This window comes from Pelophylax lessonae (assembly GCF_965119305.1).
Source record: "Pelophylax lessonae genome assembly, chromosome: 11".
In the NCBI taxonomy this organism is placed as follows: Eukaryota; Metazoa; Chordata; class Amphibia; order Anura; family Ranidae; genus Pelophylax; species Pelophylax lessonae.
In genome coordinates, this window is record NC_138778.1 from 23,593,790 (window position 1) to 23,612,427 (window position 18,638).

At 42.8% G+C, this 18,638-nt stretch overlaps 1 protein-coding gene across 1 annotated transcript in view; it reads left to right on the forward strand.

Annotated features, from left to right (window-relative positions):
• The window catches only part of RAC3 (Rac family small GTPase 3), a 21,255-nt gene extending 8,605 nt beyond the window's left edge, over positions 1-12,650 (forward strand). The window contains exons 4-6 of the mRNA XM_082272039.1: positions 5,489-5,551; positions 7,831-7,990; positions 11,951-12,650. Coding sequence (XP_082128165.1) covers positions 5,489-5,551; positions 7,831-7,990; positions 11,951-12,081 — 354 coding nt within the window. The 3' untranslated portion in view covers positions 12,082-12,650. The remainder of the gene's footprint in view (positions 1-5,488; positions 5,552-7,830; positions 7,991-11,950) is intronic.
• Positions 12,651-18,638: the final 5,988 nt, after the last annotated feature.

The window sequence follows — 18,638 nt, forward strand, 5'->3', positions numbered from 1 at the left end:
CCTCCCTTCATCGTTATTTATGTGTGCAATGTGCTCTGACCTCGCTTTTTTACTATTAATATATCTAAAGAATTTCTTAGGGTTTTTTTTCTCTCCTCTGCTGTGTCTCTCGTAGTCTTTTTTTAGCCGCCCTGATTTCGCTTTTACATTTCATGTTACATTCCTTGTATTGTTGGAAAGTGCCCCCTCCATTTTTGTATTTCTTAAAGGCCATTTTTTTTTTTTTTTCTCTAATAAGAATTTTTATTTTACAGTTTAGCCACCCCGGTTTGACCTTGGCTCTTTTGTTTTCCCATTGGAATACACTGTGTGATGCCTTTGTTTATTATGTTTCTAAAGCATTCCCATTTCTCCTCCGTGTTCAATGTTTCTAGGGTTAGGTCTCAATTGATGCTCTCTAGTATTGAGCACAGTTCAGAAAAGTTTGCTCTTCTGAAGTTTAGGGTGCCTTGTTTTCTGGATTTACGCGAAATGTGAGCATCCTGTGATTCAGATCCTAAGTTGGCCCGTATTGCCACATCTGAGATTAGACTTGGATCGTAATTAATAGATCTAGCAATGCATTCTTTCTAGTAGGAGAATCCACCAATTGAGACATTAAGTTATCCTGTAAGACATTCATGAATTGACGGGCCTTTATTGATTGAGCTGTCCCCACGTCCCAGTCTGTATCGGGATAATTGAAGTCCCCCATTATGATGACATCTTTGCTTCACCGCCTTCCTATCTTTGATAAAAGTTACAACTCCAACTCTTCACTCAGGTTGGGCCCCACTATTACTTTCCCCCTTCTTCCCTGTGGAGTTCTACCCACACGGATTCCACCTCTTCCCTTTCACAATGTCACTCCTCTCTACAGTGGCGTACCAATGGGGGGGGCGGGGGTGCGGGCCGCCCCGGGTGCCACTCACTGGGGGGTGTCAGCCGGTGTCCTGCCCGGTGTGTTCAGAGTCAGACAGATCCCGCAGTGTGAAGGCAGCTGCAGTGGCTGGCAGCTCCTTCAGTCCGTGCTGATAGTGGGGGGCGGAGCAGCGGCGGGAATAAGGGGGCGGAGCCTCAGCAGAAAGAAGGGGCGGAGCCTCGGCGGGAAGAAGGTGAGTGCCCATTGCAAAAGTGTGTGCTGGATAGGAGGGGGATGGGGCTGCTGCATATAGAGGAATTCATCTTTCTCTATTCTTCCTGTAGCTGCCTGCTGAATAACTGATTCTCCTCCTCTCCCTCCTGCAGGAAGAATAGGGAAAGATCAATTCATCTATATACAGCTGCCCCATCCCCCTCCTATACAACTTCTTTTGCTGGCCCGCCAAAGTTCTTAACCTTCTCCAGTGCTCCTAATCCCTCCCTCAGTGCTTTTAGCCCCCAGTGCACTAGACCCCCCCTGTTCTTTAGCCCCCCCCCCCCATGCTCTTCAACTCCCCACAGTGCTTTCTCCCTCCCCCCAAGTGCTCCCTGTCCCCCCAGTGCTCTCCACCCCCTGATTTTCCTTGCCCACCCCCCTAAGTGCTCCCTGTCCCCCCCAGTGCTCTCCACCCCCCTGGTTTTCCCTGCTCGCCCCCCAAGTGCTCCCTGTCCCCCCCCAGTGCAATCTACCCCCTGCACCTTCCAACCCCCCTACAATGCTTTCCAAACCCTCTCTTAATTCTCTCCAGTCCCCCCCCACCCCCACCGTGCCCTTCAGCACCTCCAGTGCTCTCTGCTTCCCCTGTGCTCTCCGGCCCCCCTAGTGCTCTTCTATCTTCTATCATGTCTTCAGTCTCTGACCATCTCCTGTATCATGTCTGCAGTCTCTGACCATCTCCTGTATCATGTCTGCAGTCTCTGACCATCTCTTGTATCATGTCTGTAGTCTCTGACCATCTCCTGTATCACGTCTGCAGTCTCTGACCATCTCCTGTATCATGACTGTAGTCTCTGACCATCTCCTGTATCATGACTGTAGTCTCTGACCATCTCCTGTATCATGACTGTAGTCTCTGACCATCTCCTGTATCATGTCTGTAGTCCCTGACCATCTCCTGTATCACGTCTGCAGTCTCTGACCATCTACTGTATCATGTCCTCAGTCTCTGACCATCTACTGTATCATGTCTGCAGTCTCTGAGCATCTCCTGTATCCTGTCTGCAGTCTCTGACCATCTACTGTATCCTGTCTGCAGTCTCTGACCATCTCTTGTATCATGTCTGCAGTCTCTGACCATCTCCTGTATCAAGTCTGCAGTCTCTGACCATCTCCTGTATCATGACTGTAGTCTCTGACCATCTCCTGTATCATGACTGTAGTCTCTGACCATCTCCTGTATCATGTCTGTAGTCTCTGACCATCTCCTGTATCATGTCTGTAGTCTCTGAATATCTCCTTTAGCAAGTCTCCAATCTCTTACTCAAACCTAAACACATTGCTAATATTAGCTATCTATTTATGCTGAAGGTAGGACTGTGCAGGGGAGGCAGAGAGTGCAAAAAGGGGAACTGTGATTAGAGAGACGGAGGGCAGACTGCAAGGGGCACTGTGATGGGGGGCTGTGAAATATATTCTTGAAAACATTACATTTTTTTGTGGGTGTTTTTACATTTTAAAGTCGGGGGGGGGGGGGGGTGCCAGATATAGGATCCGCCCCGGGTGCCAAATGCTCTAGGTATGCCACTGCCTCTCTACCACAATTACATCATTTTTGATATAGAGACATACCCCTCCCCCTTTTTTACCTTCCCTGTCCTTCCTATACAAGGAATACCCTTGAATATTTGCAAACCAGTCGTGTGAGGTGTCAAACCAAGTTTCTGTTATTCCTACAAAGTCTAGGTCCTCCTAATATACTAACAGTTCCAGTTCTTCCATTTTGTTAGCTAGGTTCCTGGAATTTGTGCATACTCCTCAGTGTTGTATGAGTGGATATTGATTTCTCAATAAGTTTTCTCATGCTTTGTTTGTGATTTGAGCATTCATTCACCCGGGAGTTGACATTACGGTTATATTGTCATTGCTGACTCCCATAATACTTTGAACCCTCCCCCCTAACACCTAGTTTAAAAGCTCTTCCAACATTGTGGCCATCTTTCTTCCCAACAGAGCTGTACCATCCCAATTAAGGTGCAGCCTGTCCTTACTAAAGAGCCGGTAACCCACTGAAGTCAGCCTAGTTTTCCATGAACCCGAACCCCTCCTTCCTACACCAGTTCCTCAGCCACTTGTTCAATTCCCTAAGCTCCTTCTGCCTCTCTGGTGTGGCTCGAGGCACAGGTAGTATTTCAGGGAAAACTACCTTGGAGGTCTTTCTCCTCAATTTATTCGCTAATTCCCTGAAATCGTTTTTTAGGACTCTCCACCTTCCTCTTACTCTGTCATTGGTGCCTACGTGCGCCATGACTGTTGGGGCCTCTCCAGCCCCACTCAATAATCTGTCCACCCAATCCGCCGAACCTGAGCGCATGGTAAACAACATACTGTTCGGCGACTACAGTCTTTTTGACAGATTGTCCTCTCTGTCCTCCAAATAATGGAGTCCCCTATTACCACTACCTGTCTAACCTTTCCTGCATCTCTGCCCCTTCTTTACCGGAGCCGTCACTGCCCTGGCAGCTAGGAGAGGGCGCCTGCTCCAGCAATGCCACCCGTGAGCTTATATCCCCAACATCATGCAACTTGGCATATTTATTGGGGTGTACCAACTCAGGACTTGCCTCCCTAGCGCTCTTCCCTCTATCCCTCCTGTCTGTCTGTCACCCAACTGCCTACCTCCGGCTCCTGTGCCTCCATGTCTCTTCCCTCCTCTATGCTCACCTCCGCCAGCACCTGCTGGGTAATGTCCAAGCTCCTTTCCAGGTTGTTAATGCTGCGCAGTGTTCCACCTTGTTTTCTAGATCCAGGATTTGTGCTTCCAGAGAAACAAGTCACTCACATCTCACACAGCAGTATTCGCCCTCGATTGGTTCATCAAGGAACGCATACATGGAGCAAGATATGCACCAAGTGGCATCCCCAATCCTGTCGGACATTATTACCCTCTCTGAGGATAATAACCCGCTAATTGGTACCTACACTACTCCAAGCCCCCCTGATACTATACCTATTCCAATTACTTCACAGTCACTCTCAGCATCACTTGGCACCCGCGTCCCACTCAGTGTCACTCTCAGCCGCGTGCGTCACTCTCAGCACCCCACGTCCCAGTCAGCGCCACTCTCAGCATCCAGCACACTCTTAACGCCACTCTCAGGATCTAGTGCTAAGGTACTCCCAGGAACTAAGGTACCCTAAAAAATGTAGTTATTCAGTCAAGAGAACTACTCTTTAAATCAGTGGGAAGAATGTCCCTTATATTGTTGGTCATTGAGAAGAATGTCCCTTACATTGGTGGTCAGTGGGAAGAATGCCCCTTATGTTGGTGGTTAGTCGGAAGAATGCTCCTTATGTTGGTGGTTAGTGGGACGAATGCTCCTTACGTTGGTGGGACGAATGCTCCTTACGTTGGTGGTTAGTGGGAACAATGCTCCTTACGTTGGTGGTTAGTGGGAACAATGCTCCTTACGTTCGTGGTTAGTGGGAAGAATGCTCCTTACATTGATGGTCAGTGGGAAGAATGTCTATTACATTGGTGGTCAGTGGCAAGAATGCCCCCTACATTGGATGGTCAGTGGCAAGAATGCCCCCTACATTGGATAGTCAGTGGCAAGAATGCCCCCTACATTGGTGGTCAGAGGGAAGAATGCTCCTTACATCAGTGGCCAATGGGAAGAATGTTTATTACATTGATGATCAGTGGGAATTCTCCTCCTTCCATTGATGGAGAGGAATGCCTCTCTTTCCACCAGATAAAAAGCCAATTGGTATTGTGCTACTGACTCTGCCAAATGGCATTTGACCCAGAACTATGCAAACATCACATAGATCGGTCAGCCACAGCTCAAGGAACCTCAAGCAACCTTGGTAATAAGTGCAGCAACCCATAACATCAAGTTCAATTTTAGATTATTCTAATTGCACAGAGCCACTGGAAGCTCCCTCTTGTGATTGATCTGTAAATCTTCATCATTACAAAAAAAAGAGCAAATAAGTAAACATATTGGATGTGTTGCCAAAAGTAGCACAGGTGTTATTTTTCGAGTTTGAGGGCACATTTAAAATAAATGCACTGCCTTAGCTCCGGTGTGCTGCATGCAGATGTAGCGACAAGTAACATGCTGATAGAAGGAAAGAGCAGAGGGATGACCACCTTCAGTCTTGCTGCTTTTTAACTGTCCAGTCAACAGGCTGGGGGTGGAGAGAGGCGACCACTGTATTCTTTCTACAGTCTATAACGGTAACAGGGAAAGTGGTGACATCCGAATGGCAGTGCTATGTAAATCTCAGGACTGGATGGACAGAAATGTAAACTTTTTGGTGGCAGCTCCTATATATGTAGTTCATCTGTGTATTTTAGCTGTTTGCCTTGTGTTCAGATTTAACATGTGCAGGTAATTCTTATATTGCAATTTTGGCTTCTTTCAGGATGTTTTCCTGATTTGTTTCTCCCTCGTCAGTCCAGCATCATTCGAAAACGTCAGAGCAAAGGTAACAAAGGCCGGCCTTCCTATAGGACACATTGGGTATTGTATGACTTGGTGGTAAAATGTTTAAAGTGGAACTAAACCCTCCCATTCTTTAGAGCCAAGGAAGCTGCCATCTTAGAATCTGTTTTGATCTGCTGCTGCTAAGGTGCAGTATATGTGATAAGTTAATGACACCAACCATTTGATGGCCTGACAGTTCAATTGAGAACACAAGCAACTGTGTCCGTTATCATTTATGACATGCCTTGAATGTAACTGTTTTGGGAAACTGTTAAATCGATGGGTTAGGTTACAAATTAAGTTTGTAATTTCTGTAAAATATCTACCTTTTTTTTTGTCTGCTTTTACTCTTGGGAACACAGCAATCTATTGAGTACAGCTGTGTCTATGGAATGCTGAGTCTTTAGTATTACATAGCTGATAATGTCATGCAGAGTTTCCGTCAAAAAACTAAATTTCACTTCAACTTACTGGAGAATGTATATAGGCCTCATTCACACAGGCAAATGGATCGATACTAGGGATTGACCGATTATTGGCAAAGCCGATCTATCGAGGGCGGATCTGCACTTTCCCCGATATACCGGAATCAGTCCCGGAGATTACCGATATTTCGGGAAAGTGCTGTATCGGAGTGATGTCTGCAGCTAGAGGCATCACCCCGGTACCGGCGTCCATAGCCAACGGTCGGCTGTCTTGTAATGACAATCGATGCGGTTGAGAAGCCGCTCGGCTGTCATTACAAGGAGCAGGAGGGGATGTCGTCACCCCCGCGCCGCCTTCCGCTTGGGTCTCCAGTCCCACTGGGAGATCCAGGAATCCTACCTGCACGGCCGCCGAAGAGGAGACTTGATCAAAGCTGCATTCGGCTCGGATTGGGTCTCCATGTAAAGACCCGGAAGTGATGTCATGACATCACTTCCAGGTACTCGGCGCCAGATTAAAAAAAAATGACAGCATTCAAAACAGCCAAACTTGGCGTTTTGAATGCTTTTAAGTGCAGAGGAGGGGTTTGGGGTCTTTTAGATCCCTCCACAACAGTACCTGTCAAGTGCTAAAAATAAAAAAATAAAAACATTTTTTAAATGTACAAAAATATCGGCCAATACCGATATTCAATGGCCAAAATATCGGTATCGGCAACGAAAATCCGATATCGGTCGACCACTAATCCATACACCATATGAAGGGCCATCTTTACCCATGCAGGATGCACAGATGTCCCATGCAGGATGCACAGATGTCCCATGCAGGATGCACAGATGTCCCATGCAGGATGCACGGGTGTCCCATGCAGGATGCACGGGTGTCCCATGCAGGATGCACGGGTGTCCCATGCAGGATGCACGGATGTCCCATGCAGGCAGCATGGTCACATGGTGACAGGCACCTAACTGCATGGATCTTCCGGATGTACCAGGAAATCTATGCAGGTCCATGCAGCCAGCTGCTTGTCATTGATTAGAACAGGCTGTCTGCACAGAGCTACACAGAACACCCGCACAGGTGAAGACGGCCCTTTGTTATGGGGTGTATAGATTAATGGCGTTTCCCCCTTATGCGAATTCTGTGCAGATGAGATGCGATTTGAAAAGCATAGATTTGCATGTCCTCTAACAAAGCATTATTTCCAATGAAGGCTGTTCATATGCGGTGCGAATTTGATCTGGTTCAAGAAAGGGTCCTGTGCGAGTTTAGTGTGGTGCAAATTTCAGCTGCATAGACTTCTATAGGACCAAATTAAAATCGCAGTCCAGTGTTTAAAATTACTGCAAAAAATAAAAAAAAATGTTCTGCCTAGGTTTTATAGAAACAAAATCGCAGATGTGATCATTCCCCCTCAGAAATTTGCACTAAATTCGCATTGAAATCCCATATGGCAAGCAGATATTGCAATGCGAATTCGCACCATGTACAGCTTTAAATTCTCATAGAATTCACAGCGCAGAAGTGTGAACCAGCACTCAGTGCCAGTTCACACACACATGCAACACGAGAACACTGGAATCCACTGCGGGTTCCCGCATCGCATTCCACCCGCAGACAGTTCACACTGCCATATGCAAATCGCAGAGGGTGTCAATACAAAGTTATTGACACCCCCAGATTAGTTTGCATATCGCAGTGCACCCCCCCCATGTCTGCCTGCTTTGGGCATGAAGTACAACCTCATGATTGGCCATTTGTGTTCACTAGCAGGTGCAGCTAATAAAACAGCTATTGGTAAGAAATGTGAAAGTCAAGCTTTATTTTCTGAACTCAATCTGTTTTTGTATTTAGTGGTACCCAGAAGTAAGACACCACTGCCCCAACACCCCCATCATATTAGTGGGTACAAAACTGGACTTGAGAGATGACAAGGACACCATTGAACGGCTGAGGGACAAGCGGTTGTCACCAATTACGTATCCTCAGGGTCTGGCTATGGCACGAGAAATAGGTAAGACATTGCACTAAATTGTTCCATTATTAGTGGATCAGGCATGTGTTTTTTTTCTTTTTTTATTGTTCATATTTTCATTTTCAATGGCTCCATCTGCAGTAAATGTCTTCATCGTGCCCCTTGTGACAGGCCTGCTATAACCGAGACAATAGGATTGGTTTACTAAAGGCAAATAGACTTGCAAGTTGCTCCAGAGTTTAGTTAAATCTTCTACACAGAGTATATTGATTGGGTTGCGCAAACGTTATCACGTCTACAAACTAGGGGAAAGATTTGTCATTTTTATTTTTTTTTGTAATGGTGGCGATCAGCGATTTGTTAGCGGGATTGTGACGGACAGATCGGACCCCTAACTGACATTTTTGGGGGGACCGGTGACATTAATACAGTAATCAGTGCTAAAAATATGCACTTTTACAGTACTAATGTCACTGGCAGGGAAGGGGTTAACCCAGGGGCGATTAAAGGGTTAAATGTATGCCTAGGGGGTGTTTTCTAACTGAGCGGGATGGGCTTGTGTAAGCAACAAAGAGACCTGTGATCCTAAATAGGAGGAACACAGGCGCTTTTGTATTGATTCCAGAGAGAACAACGGTCTGTTGTGTTTACAACAGCAGACCACCATTCTCTCTCCACGGGTGCTCGGCAGCAATGAATCGGCTTCCCTGCTGGCAGTTGGGGGCGCACGCGTGCCCCCAGGATCGCCCTACAGCCGAGCCAGCCTGCCGCAGTATATATGCGGCGGGCAGTCAGCAAGTGGTTAAAAAAGGAGGGGGGCGCATCATCAGGAGAGCTGCCAGCTGAACCTGGAAGAGCACGCAGGTTTCTGATGATGTCAGGCAAGAAGATGGTGGCACAGGACCGAGAAGGGGGCAGAAGAGAAAAGGTTTTCAGCAGGACAACCCTGGATCTACTGAGATCGTAAGTATCTTAACTGTGCAGGACTCGCAACCAGTAAGCAGGAGTGTATATGTGTATATATATATATATATATATATATATATATATATATATATATATATATATATATAAAAAGATTTGGGGGGTGGAGATCTACTTTAACCACTTAAGCCCCGGAGGATTTGGCTGCTAAAAGACCAGGGGGTATTTTGCGATTCGGCACTGCATGACTTCAACGGACAATTGCGCGGTCGTGCGATGCTGTACCCAAACGAATTTGACGTCCTTTTTTTCCCACAAACAGAGCTTTCTTTTGGTGGTATTTGATCACCTGTGCGATTTTTTTTTTTTTTTTTTTTTTTTCTGATCATGCGCTATAAACAAAAAAAAGTGTCAATTTTGCAAAAATAACAATATTTTTCACATTTTTTTTATATGAAATTCCCCCCAAAAAAATTGTAAATCAAAATTTTTTAACATTTTCGGCCAATTTGTTTTATGCTACATATGTTTGGTAAAAAAAAAAAAAAAAATCGCAAAAAGCGTATTTTGATTGGTTTGCGCAAAAGTTATCGCGTTTACTAACAAAGGGAAAGATTTTTGTCATTTTTGTTGTTGTTTTTTTTTTTAACGCATAATGGCGGCGATCTGCAATTTTTTTTTTTTTTGCGGGACTGCGACATTGCGGCGGACAGATCGGACCCTTGACTGACATTTTTGACACTTTTGGGGTTACCAGTGACATTTCTACAGTAATCAGTGCTATATATATATGCACTGTTACTGTAAAATTACACTGGCAGTGAAGGGGTTAACTTTTTTTTAGAGGGAGGGGCTATGTGTGTCCCTAGGGGCGTGATTCTAACTGTGATTGGCTGTGGCTTCAGATGTATGAACAGTGATCAACGGTTCTACATAGTAGAACCGTAAGATCATCATTCATACACCGGGGAGAATGACAGGCGGCTTGTTTACACAAGCCGCCTGGCTTTCTCCCTCTCCTCCGACGATCGCCGAGTGACCTGCGGACATCGGGTCCGCCGGTCACACGCGCGGGGGGGGGGTCCGTGACCACGCGGGGGCGCGCGCTCGCTCCCTCGACCCTCACAGGCTAGCGATGTAGACCTACGTCACTCTGCCTGTGAGGGGCTGACCGCCGCAGTAAATAGTCGTGCGGCGGTCGGCAAGTGGTTAAAGAAGGGAAGCGCTGCTGATCTCCATCATCCAATCATGTGAAAGCAAAAATGCTGTTTTTTTTTTTATTTTTTTTATTGCATGTGATTGGGTATTCTTTGTAAAGTAGAGCTTTGCCTCATTTACTAAGCTCTGGAGCAACTGAACTTGCAAAGTGCACAGTCTATTTGCCTTTGGTAAATCTTTGGTGTCTTCTCTCCCCCCACAACAAAGGTACACTCTACTATCCTAATAACTCCCTGTGTTCCAGTGTTGGATGGGGTCACTGCCCACCCACGTGACATGTTTGAGTTTAAAATTGGCATCTTGAGCCGGAGGCACTGTCACACAGGCAGGTCACATGTGCGCCCCCAACCCCCCATCCCTGGATTCTATGATCTAATTGAGCATTGGTGCAAGGGGTCTGGAAGAGTGCAAACTAATTAGCACAAAATGTGTGAATATACCCTGCTGGGTGGGGCTTGGGAGGTCTATAGTAAAACATTGTCCTTTATTGGGTAAAAGTGACCGTGTCTCTTTAAATCACCTACTGGATACATTAAAGTGGTTGTAAACCCCCCTGTACTATTTGGACCTATATTTATAATATATTCTTCCAGCACACAGTCACTTTATTGATCAGTTGACCATTCAAATACACTAGCACCAGCGCCCACTTTCACTTTTTGACACATTTTAAACACATAAAAGATACTGAAAGACAGAACAAGAGCAATGGAAAACACAAAAATATTTCATTAATAAAACAATAGTAATAGGTCTTACAGAAAAAAAAAAAAAAAACGCAAAATACCGGGACCGTGAAAACTGAACCGCAATATAACATGGGTTTACTGGATCTCAATTATAATAGTAAAGCCCCGTACACACGTACCGATCGTCGGCCGAACGATCGGCCGTCTTTTGTCCAGGGCTGTCGTGTCTGTTGAAAAATGCAAAAGACTGCACACGAATTTTGTCGGCCAACAACAGCCGACTGCAGAAGTGATGTCATGTGATGGTTAACTTTCCGTGTGTTTTTTTCTCCTCTGAGCATGCCCAGTCTTGCAAATCTGCTGATTGTCGGCCGAATTCTGTACTGACTGGCGAACAATCGGCTGCTCTGGTGTCGGCCAACAAAAATTTTAATGCCTGCACGACAGATTCTGTTCGGCCGAAAATGCGCTGTCGGCTGTCGGAAGAATCATACTAACAAGCATACAATCGGCCGATTGGTCGTTGGCCGAATATTTACGGCCGACGATCGGTACGTGTGTACGAGGCTTTACTAATTTAAATGAATTCGAAACAAAATTCGGAACAAATTAGAAAACAAGCAAGAATAGAAAATAAAGGAATAGCATATAATAGAATAGAGAATAAAATATTAGAAAAGAATAGAGTACAACAGAACAGAATCAAATAGAAGATAATAGAAAAAAAAAACATAGAATATAATAAAATAGAACAATTTTCTGAAATTCGAATAAAATAAATTCAAATAGAACAGATTAGAAAATAAATAATACAATTAGAATTTATTAGAATAAAATAGAAAGAATATACCATCTTGTGAAATTTGAATAGAAAATAAGAGAAAAGAATAGAACTATAGACTAGAATAAATATAATATAACAGTCTTCTGAAATTTGATAGAATAGGAAGAGAATAGAAAAAAATAGAATAGATTAGTATAAAATAGAATATAACCATCTTCTGAAATTTGAATTAGAATAGAAAAAGGAGAAAATAATAGAAAAAAAATAGAATGACATAGAAGGAATAAAACAGTCTTCCAAAACTTGAAAAGAATAAATTAGAATGGCAATTTGAATTTTCCCTTACCGAGGTCTAATCACCTTTCCTCTTTTTTTTTGCACAAGGCTCCGTCAAGTACCTGGAGTGTTCGGCTCTCACCCAACGTGGCTTAAAGACCGTCTTCGATGAGGCCATCCGTGCCGTCCTCTGCCCTCCACCCGTCAAGCGGCCCGGCAAGAAATGCACCGTATTCTGAGCCCCCCCGTGCCGGTCGGAGAACTGGACCAAACTCATACCATCTCTTTCCAAAGACGTGAAGCCCCACCAAAAGGGCGGCGTGGGGCAGACGGAGACCCCGCAGATGTTTTCCGTGGTTTAGTGTTTTGTGAATGTACGGAGCATGGGGGTGGGAGGGGGTTTGGGTGACGCAGCGAAACGCGTGGGCGGAGGGCAAGCACTTCCTCTGCACTGAGAAGACCACACCTCCCAGCTAGGGGCGGGATAGGTCTAGACTCGTGTGTGACCCCTCCGCATGAGTTACGTGTTAATGCTAACAGCGATAACCTTACACTGTGTGTGCGCACGTGGCACAGCGCTACGAGTCCTGAGAAGATATTACACGGACCGGTCCACCACCCAAAAACTGAACTACTACTATTAAAGGGCGGAGCGTGGACTGCCTGTGTCATGGTGCATTATAAAATCGCTGACCTTTATATTGCATGGGGATCGTGTCTGGTTTTCATGTCCTGTGTTCTGGTTTCCAACATTTTTGTGAACTCTGTAGTTGATGTTTTAATATTCGGTATTAATGTGTGAGTATCTAACGCCTTTGTTGAGTATTTGGTGCTTTAAGACGCTGACGGAGGAGAAGGTGAAGGAGATGTTTCCCGTAGACCAGGTACGCTTTAATTACCAGAGGTGGATTTCAAATAACATTTTGTTTAAAAAAAAAAAAAAGTGTCGTTTTGATTTTTACCATCGGTTTGCCTATGACCATGTGTGAGTATCGGTCAAAATCAGGTTCCCCCCCCAAATGGTGCCAAATGTAGCAGAGAAGGGGGGCAAATAAGTGGAGTTTCCCCTTTTGGGTGGAGCTCTTCTTTGAGGATCAAAGATTTTTTATTACCTTCATACATTCTACACATGTGCGGTTCATTTCATACCGAATCAAAATTTGGATGTATCCGGAATACAATAGTAACTAATTTAAAGCGGAGTTCCAGACATTTGACTCACCTGTCCAACGGTCCAGCGATGCGGCCGCCCGAAGCCTCGATCCTCTCCCTCGGCGCCGGCATCACTGGTGTGGGCACCCAGCTGTTACAGTTTGCGGCTTCACAGCTGCGCGCCGTGATTGGCCGGCAATCTTCTGGGACCTCTGACGTGTCCCAGAAGATTGCAGGGAGGGAGGGGGAGAGGAGAACTTCCGCTCAGGGCGCCGCGGCGCTCCGAGCGGAAGTGGGAGCGGGTGCCTGTCAAAACTAGGTACCCGCCCCCCCCCCCAAAAAAATGACATGCCAAATGTGGCATGTCAGGGGGGTAGGAACACCTAAAGCAAAAGTTCCACTTTTGGGTGGAACTCCGCTTTAACCACTTTACCACCGGAGGATTTTGCTGTCTTCCGTCCAGGCCACTTTTTGCGATTTGGCGCTGTGCGAATTTAACTGACAATTGCGCGGTCGTGCGACGCCGTACCCAAACGAAATTTACGTCTTTTTTCCCACAAACAGAGCTTTCTTTTGGTGGTATTTGATCACCTGTGCGATTTTTACTTTTTGCGCTATAACCAAAAAAAGAGCGTTTATTTTGAAAAAATAACAATATTTTTCACTTTTTTTTTTATATGAAATTCCCCCCAAAAAAATGTAAAAATCAAAATTTTTTTAAATTTTTGGCTACATATTTTTGGTAAAAAAAAAAAATCACAATAAGCGTATTTTGATTGGTTTGCGCAAAAGTTATTGCGTTTACTAACAAAGGGAAAGATTTCTGTCATTTTTGGTGGTTTTTTTTTTTTTAACGCATAATGGCGGCGATCTGCGATTTTTTTTTTTTTTTTTTTTTTTTTTTTTTTTTGCGGGACTGCGACATTGCGGCGGACAGATCGGACCCTTGACTGACATTTTTGACACTTTTGGAGGTACCAGTGACATTACTGCAGTAATCAGTGCTATACATATGCACTGTTACTGTAAAAATGACACTGGCAGGGAAGGGGTTAATTTTATTGGAGAGGGAGGGGTTAATGTATGCCTGGTGCTTACTGACGTGTGGGGGGGGGGGGTGACTGAGTGACACAAGGACAGATCCAGGGTTCAGCTATGCTGAACCCTGCAATCTGACCCTGCCTGTCACTTCAGAGATCCGCCCGCTTTGTTTACACACAGCGGGCGGATCTCCAGACTCGATCCCCGACGATCGGGTAAGAGCAGCGGCAATCGCCGCAGCTCCTCCCCTGGCCCGACTCCCGCTGTGACTGAAAACAGCGGGAGCGAGCCTCCGGCGGCGCGCGCGCGCCGCCCACTAGGGGCGGAGTCCAGCGACGTGGGTCTACGTCGCTGGACGGGAACGAGCCACTTTGCTGCAGTAGCAGCAAAGTGAGCGGGGGTAAAGTGGTTAAACAAATTCAAAATAACAAACTAAATTTGGATCAAATTTGAAAACAAGCAAGCAAAGAATAGAAAACAATAGAATATAAAATAAAAACAGAATAAACTATAATAGCTAATAAAGGAATAGAATATAAAATAGAATAAATTATTAGAAAATAAGAGTACAACAGAATCGAATATAAAATAAAAGAATAGAATAGAAAAAAAAAACAATAGAATATAATAAAATAGAATCGAACCATCTTCTGAAATTCAAATAAAATGAATTCAAATAGAATAGGTTAGAAAATAATAAATAGAATTCTACACATGAAGGTTAAAAAAAAAAAAAGCGTTGTTTTGATTTTTACCGTCACTTTGCCTATGACCATGTGTGGGTATCGGTCAAAACCAAGTACCCGCTCCCTCCCTCCTCCCCAAAAGGTGCAAAATGTAGCAGAGAAGGGGGGCAGGAGGCAAATAAGTGGAGTTTCCACTTTTGGGTGGAGCTCTTCTTTGAGGATCAAAGATTTTTTATTTATTTTTTTTACCTTTTATGCATTCTACACATGTGCGGTTCATTTCGTAACGAATCGAAATTTGGATGTATCCGAAATACAATAGTAACGAATTCAGAATAACAAAAACTAAATTTGGATCAAATTTGAAAACAACCAAGCAAAGAATAGAATAGAAAACAATAGAATATAAAATAGAATATGAAATAAAACAATAGAATAAAATATAATAGAGAATAAAGCAATAGAATATAAAATAATAGAACAGAGAATAAAATATTAGAAAAAAATAGAGTATAGAGTACAACAGAATCAAAATAGAAAATAAAAGAAAGGAAAAAAAAAAAATAGAATATAAAATATATATAAAATAGAATAGAACCATCTTCTGAAATTGGAATAAAATTAATTCAAATAGAATAGGTTAGAAAAAAAAATAGAATTCTTCATATGAAGGTAAAAAAAAGTGTCGTATTGACTTTTACCGTTGCTTTTGCGTGAAGCTTACACCATATAAAATCGAATATAAAATAAGAGAATAGAAAAAAAAAACAATAGAATAGAACCATCTTCTGAAATTCGAATAAAATGAATTCAAATAGAATAGGTTAGAAAAGACTAAATAATTGAATTCTACACATGAAGGTAAAAAAAAAAAAAAATGTCGTTTTGATTTTTACTGTCGCTTTGCCTGTGACCATGTCTGACGCTTACACCATATAAAATTGAATATAAAATAAAAGAATAGAAAATAAGAGAATAGAAAATAAAAGAATAGAATAGGAAAAAAACAATAGAATATAAAAAAATAGAATAGAACCATCTTCTGAAATTCGAATAAAATTTATTCAAATAGAATAGGTTAGAAAAGACTAAATAATTGAATTCTACACATGAAGGTGAAAAAAAAAAAAAAAAAAAGTGTCATTTTGATTTTTACCATCACTTTGCCTATGACCATGTGTGAAGCTTCCACCATCTGCCAGAGGATTGGTGGATGGATACCAAATCCAACCTAAGAGTTTAGAAGGAGGGAAATCTTTTGTCAGGTGGGTCTGTGTCCCCAGTGGGAAGATTTCTTGATTTCCTGTTGTGTCACCAGGACAGGAAGTGAGGGGAGGAAGGCCGGTGACTGACAGGCAATGAAAGCTATAGAGACAGTGATAAAAGCTTACGAAATAAAATTGCTTTCATGTGAAGCAGTTAAAACTGGAGGCAGACTTTTTTTTCTTTGTGGGAAGGAATATCAAACCCCTGTCAGGTTTTTCCTGCGGTTTGTATCCCAAGTGGGGACATTTCTTGACTTCCTGGGTATTTTTTTTTTTTAGGAAGCAAGGAGAATATCTTCAATGGGGACACGGATACAGTTAACAAACCCTTATAGTGGTTCATAAAGAGAAGCTCCAGGCTCCATCAGAAAAAAATTAAAAGCCAGCAGCTACAAATACTGTGGCTGCTGACCTATTAGGACACTTATCTGTCCATGAATCCAACGGTGCCTTCACCCGAGCCAATTTTTCAATCCGCTCTCAGATGCTGCCGTCGCCATTTCAGGTAAGGGAAACCTGCAGTGAAATCTTGCAGCTTCACAGCCAGTTCCGTATTGGGCATGTGCAAGGCACACTGCGCTTTGTGAATGGCCTGGTGGCGGGGGAAGGAGGAGGGGGGCCAAACTTCTGGATGACATTGCCGCGGCGAAGTCACCTGGAAGTGGAAGCAGGTATCGGTCAAAACCAGGTACCCGCTCCTCCCTCCCCCCGAAAAGGTGCCAAATGTGGCAGAGAAGGGGGGGGGGGTAAATAAGTGGAGTTTCCCCTTTTAGGTGGAGCTCTACTTTAAGGATCAAAGATTTTTTTAGCTTCATACATTCTACACATGTTCGGTTCATTACGTACCGAATTGAAATTCAGATGTCTCCAAAATACAATAGTAACTAATTTTAAATTAAAAAACCTAAATTCGAATCAAATTTGAAAACAAGCAAATAATAGAGTATGGAATAGGATAGAAAACAATAGAATATAAAAGAATAGAATAAAATATAGAAATAGAATAGACAATAAAATATTAGAAAAGAATGGAGTACAACAGAACAGAATTGAATAGAAAATAAAGAAATAGAAAATAAGAGAATAGAATAGAAAAAAAAATAGAATAGAAAATAAAGGAATATAATATAAAATAGTATAGAGAATAAAATAATAATAATAAAATAGAGTACTACAGAATCGAATAGAAAATAAAAGAATAGAATATAATAAAATATAAAATAAAGGAATATAATATAAAATAGTATAGAGAATAAAATATTAAGAATAGAATAGAGTGCAACAGAATCAAATAGAAAATAACAGAATAGAAAATAAAAGAATAGAAAAAAAAATAGAATATAATAAAATATAATATAAAATAAAGGAATATAATATAAAATAGTATAGAGAATAAAATAATAAGAATAGAATAGAGTGCAACAGAATCGAATAGAAAATAACAGAACAGAAAATAAAAGAATAGAATAGAAAAAAAAATAGAATATAATAAAATATAATATAAAATAAAGGAATATAAAATAGTATAGAGAATAAAATAATAATATAAGAGTACAACAGAATCGAATAGAAAACAAAAGAATAGAATAGAAAAAAAAAATAGAATATAATAAAATATAATATAAAATAAAGGAATATAAAATAGTATAGAGAATAAAATAAAAATAGAATAGAGTACAACAGAATAGAAAATAACAGAATAGAAAATAAAAAAAAAATAAAAAAAATATTCTGAAATTTGAATAAAATGAATTCAAATAGAATTGGTTAGAAAAGAATAAATAATAGAATTTTAAACATGAAGGTAAAAAAAAAAAAGAAAAAAAAAAAAACACACACACACACACACACACACCTGTGTGCAGTAGCCCCCCTCCATCCTTACCTGAGCTCCCTCATGATAGCCTCAGCTGTCCCCAGACTCTCCTCCTCGTTGGCCCATTGGCTCCCACTGCTGTCAATCACAGCCAGTGAGCCAATGAGCAGAGAGCAGTGGGGCTAAACCACAGCTGTGTGTGTCTTATGGACACAGAACAGCGGCTAAGGAGTGAGCAAGCAGCAGTGCCTCCAGGGCAAGTGGCTTTCTCTGGGGGCGTTGCTTGAAGGGGGAGGAGCCAGAAGCGGGGGGGGGGTGGACGCAAAAAGAAGAGGATTGGAGCTGCTCTTTGCAAAACCATTGCAGAGAGCAAGTAAGTATTCAGTTTATTTTAAAAAAAAAAAAATGATACCACTTTAAAGAGGAACTAAAGGCTCACTACTTACCTGCCCAACAGTCCTGAGCTGGCATTTTCTCCGAGTGCTGGTCTTCAAGCCTCTTCATTGGCCGGCGCTCAGAGACCGGCCCTGGCGCTGTTGGCTGAGCTGTGCATTGTATCGCTGGAGAAGACAGCAAGCAGGCAGGGAAGGGCATTTTAGTGCTGCAATAAAATCCTGCCTGCTTGCTTCCTATAGTTGAAAAAAGCTTTTTCTTTTTTTCCATCGTTCCTAAACTCACAAGATTTTACAAATGAGATGTCCCTGGAAGGTATTGGTGACGTAGCCCTCCCAGGGCACACCTGTGAGGCTCTGGCTACGTCATCCAAATGTTTTTCTCTTACGTCCTCCGACAGTCGCCGCCCCTTCATATTCATCACCAATGGGTTATGTCCTCTT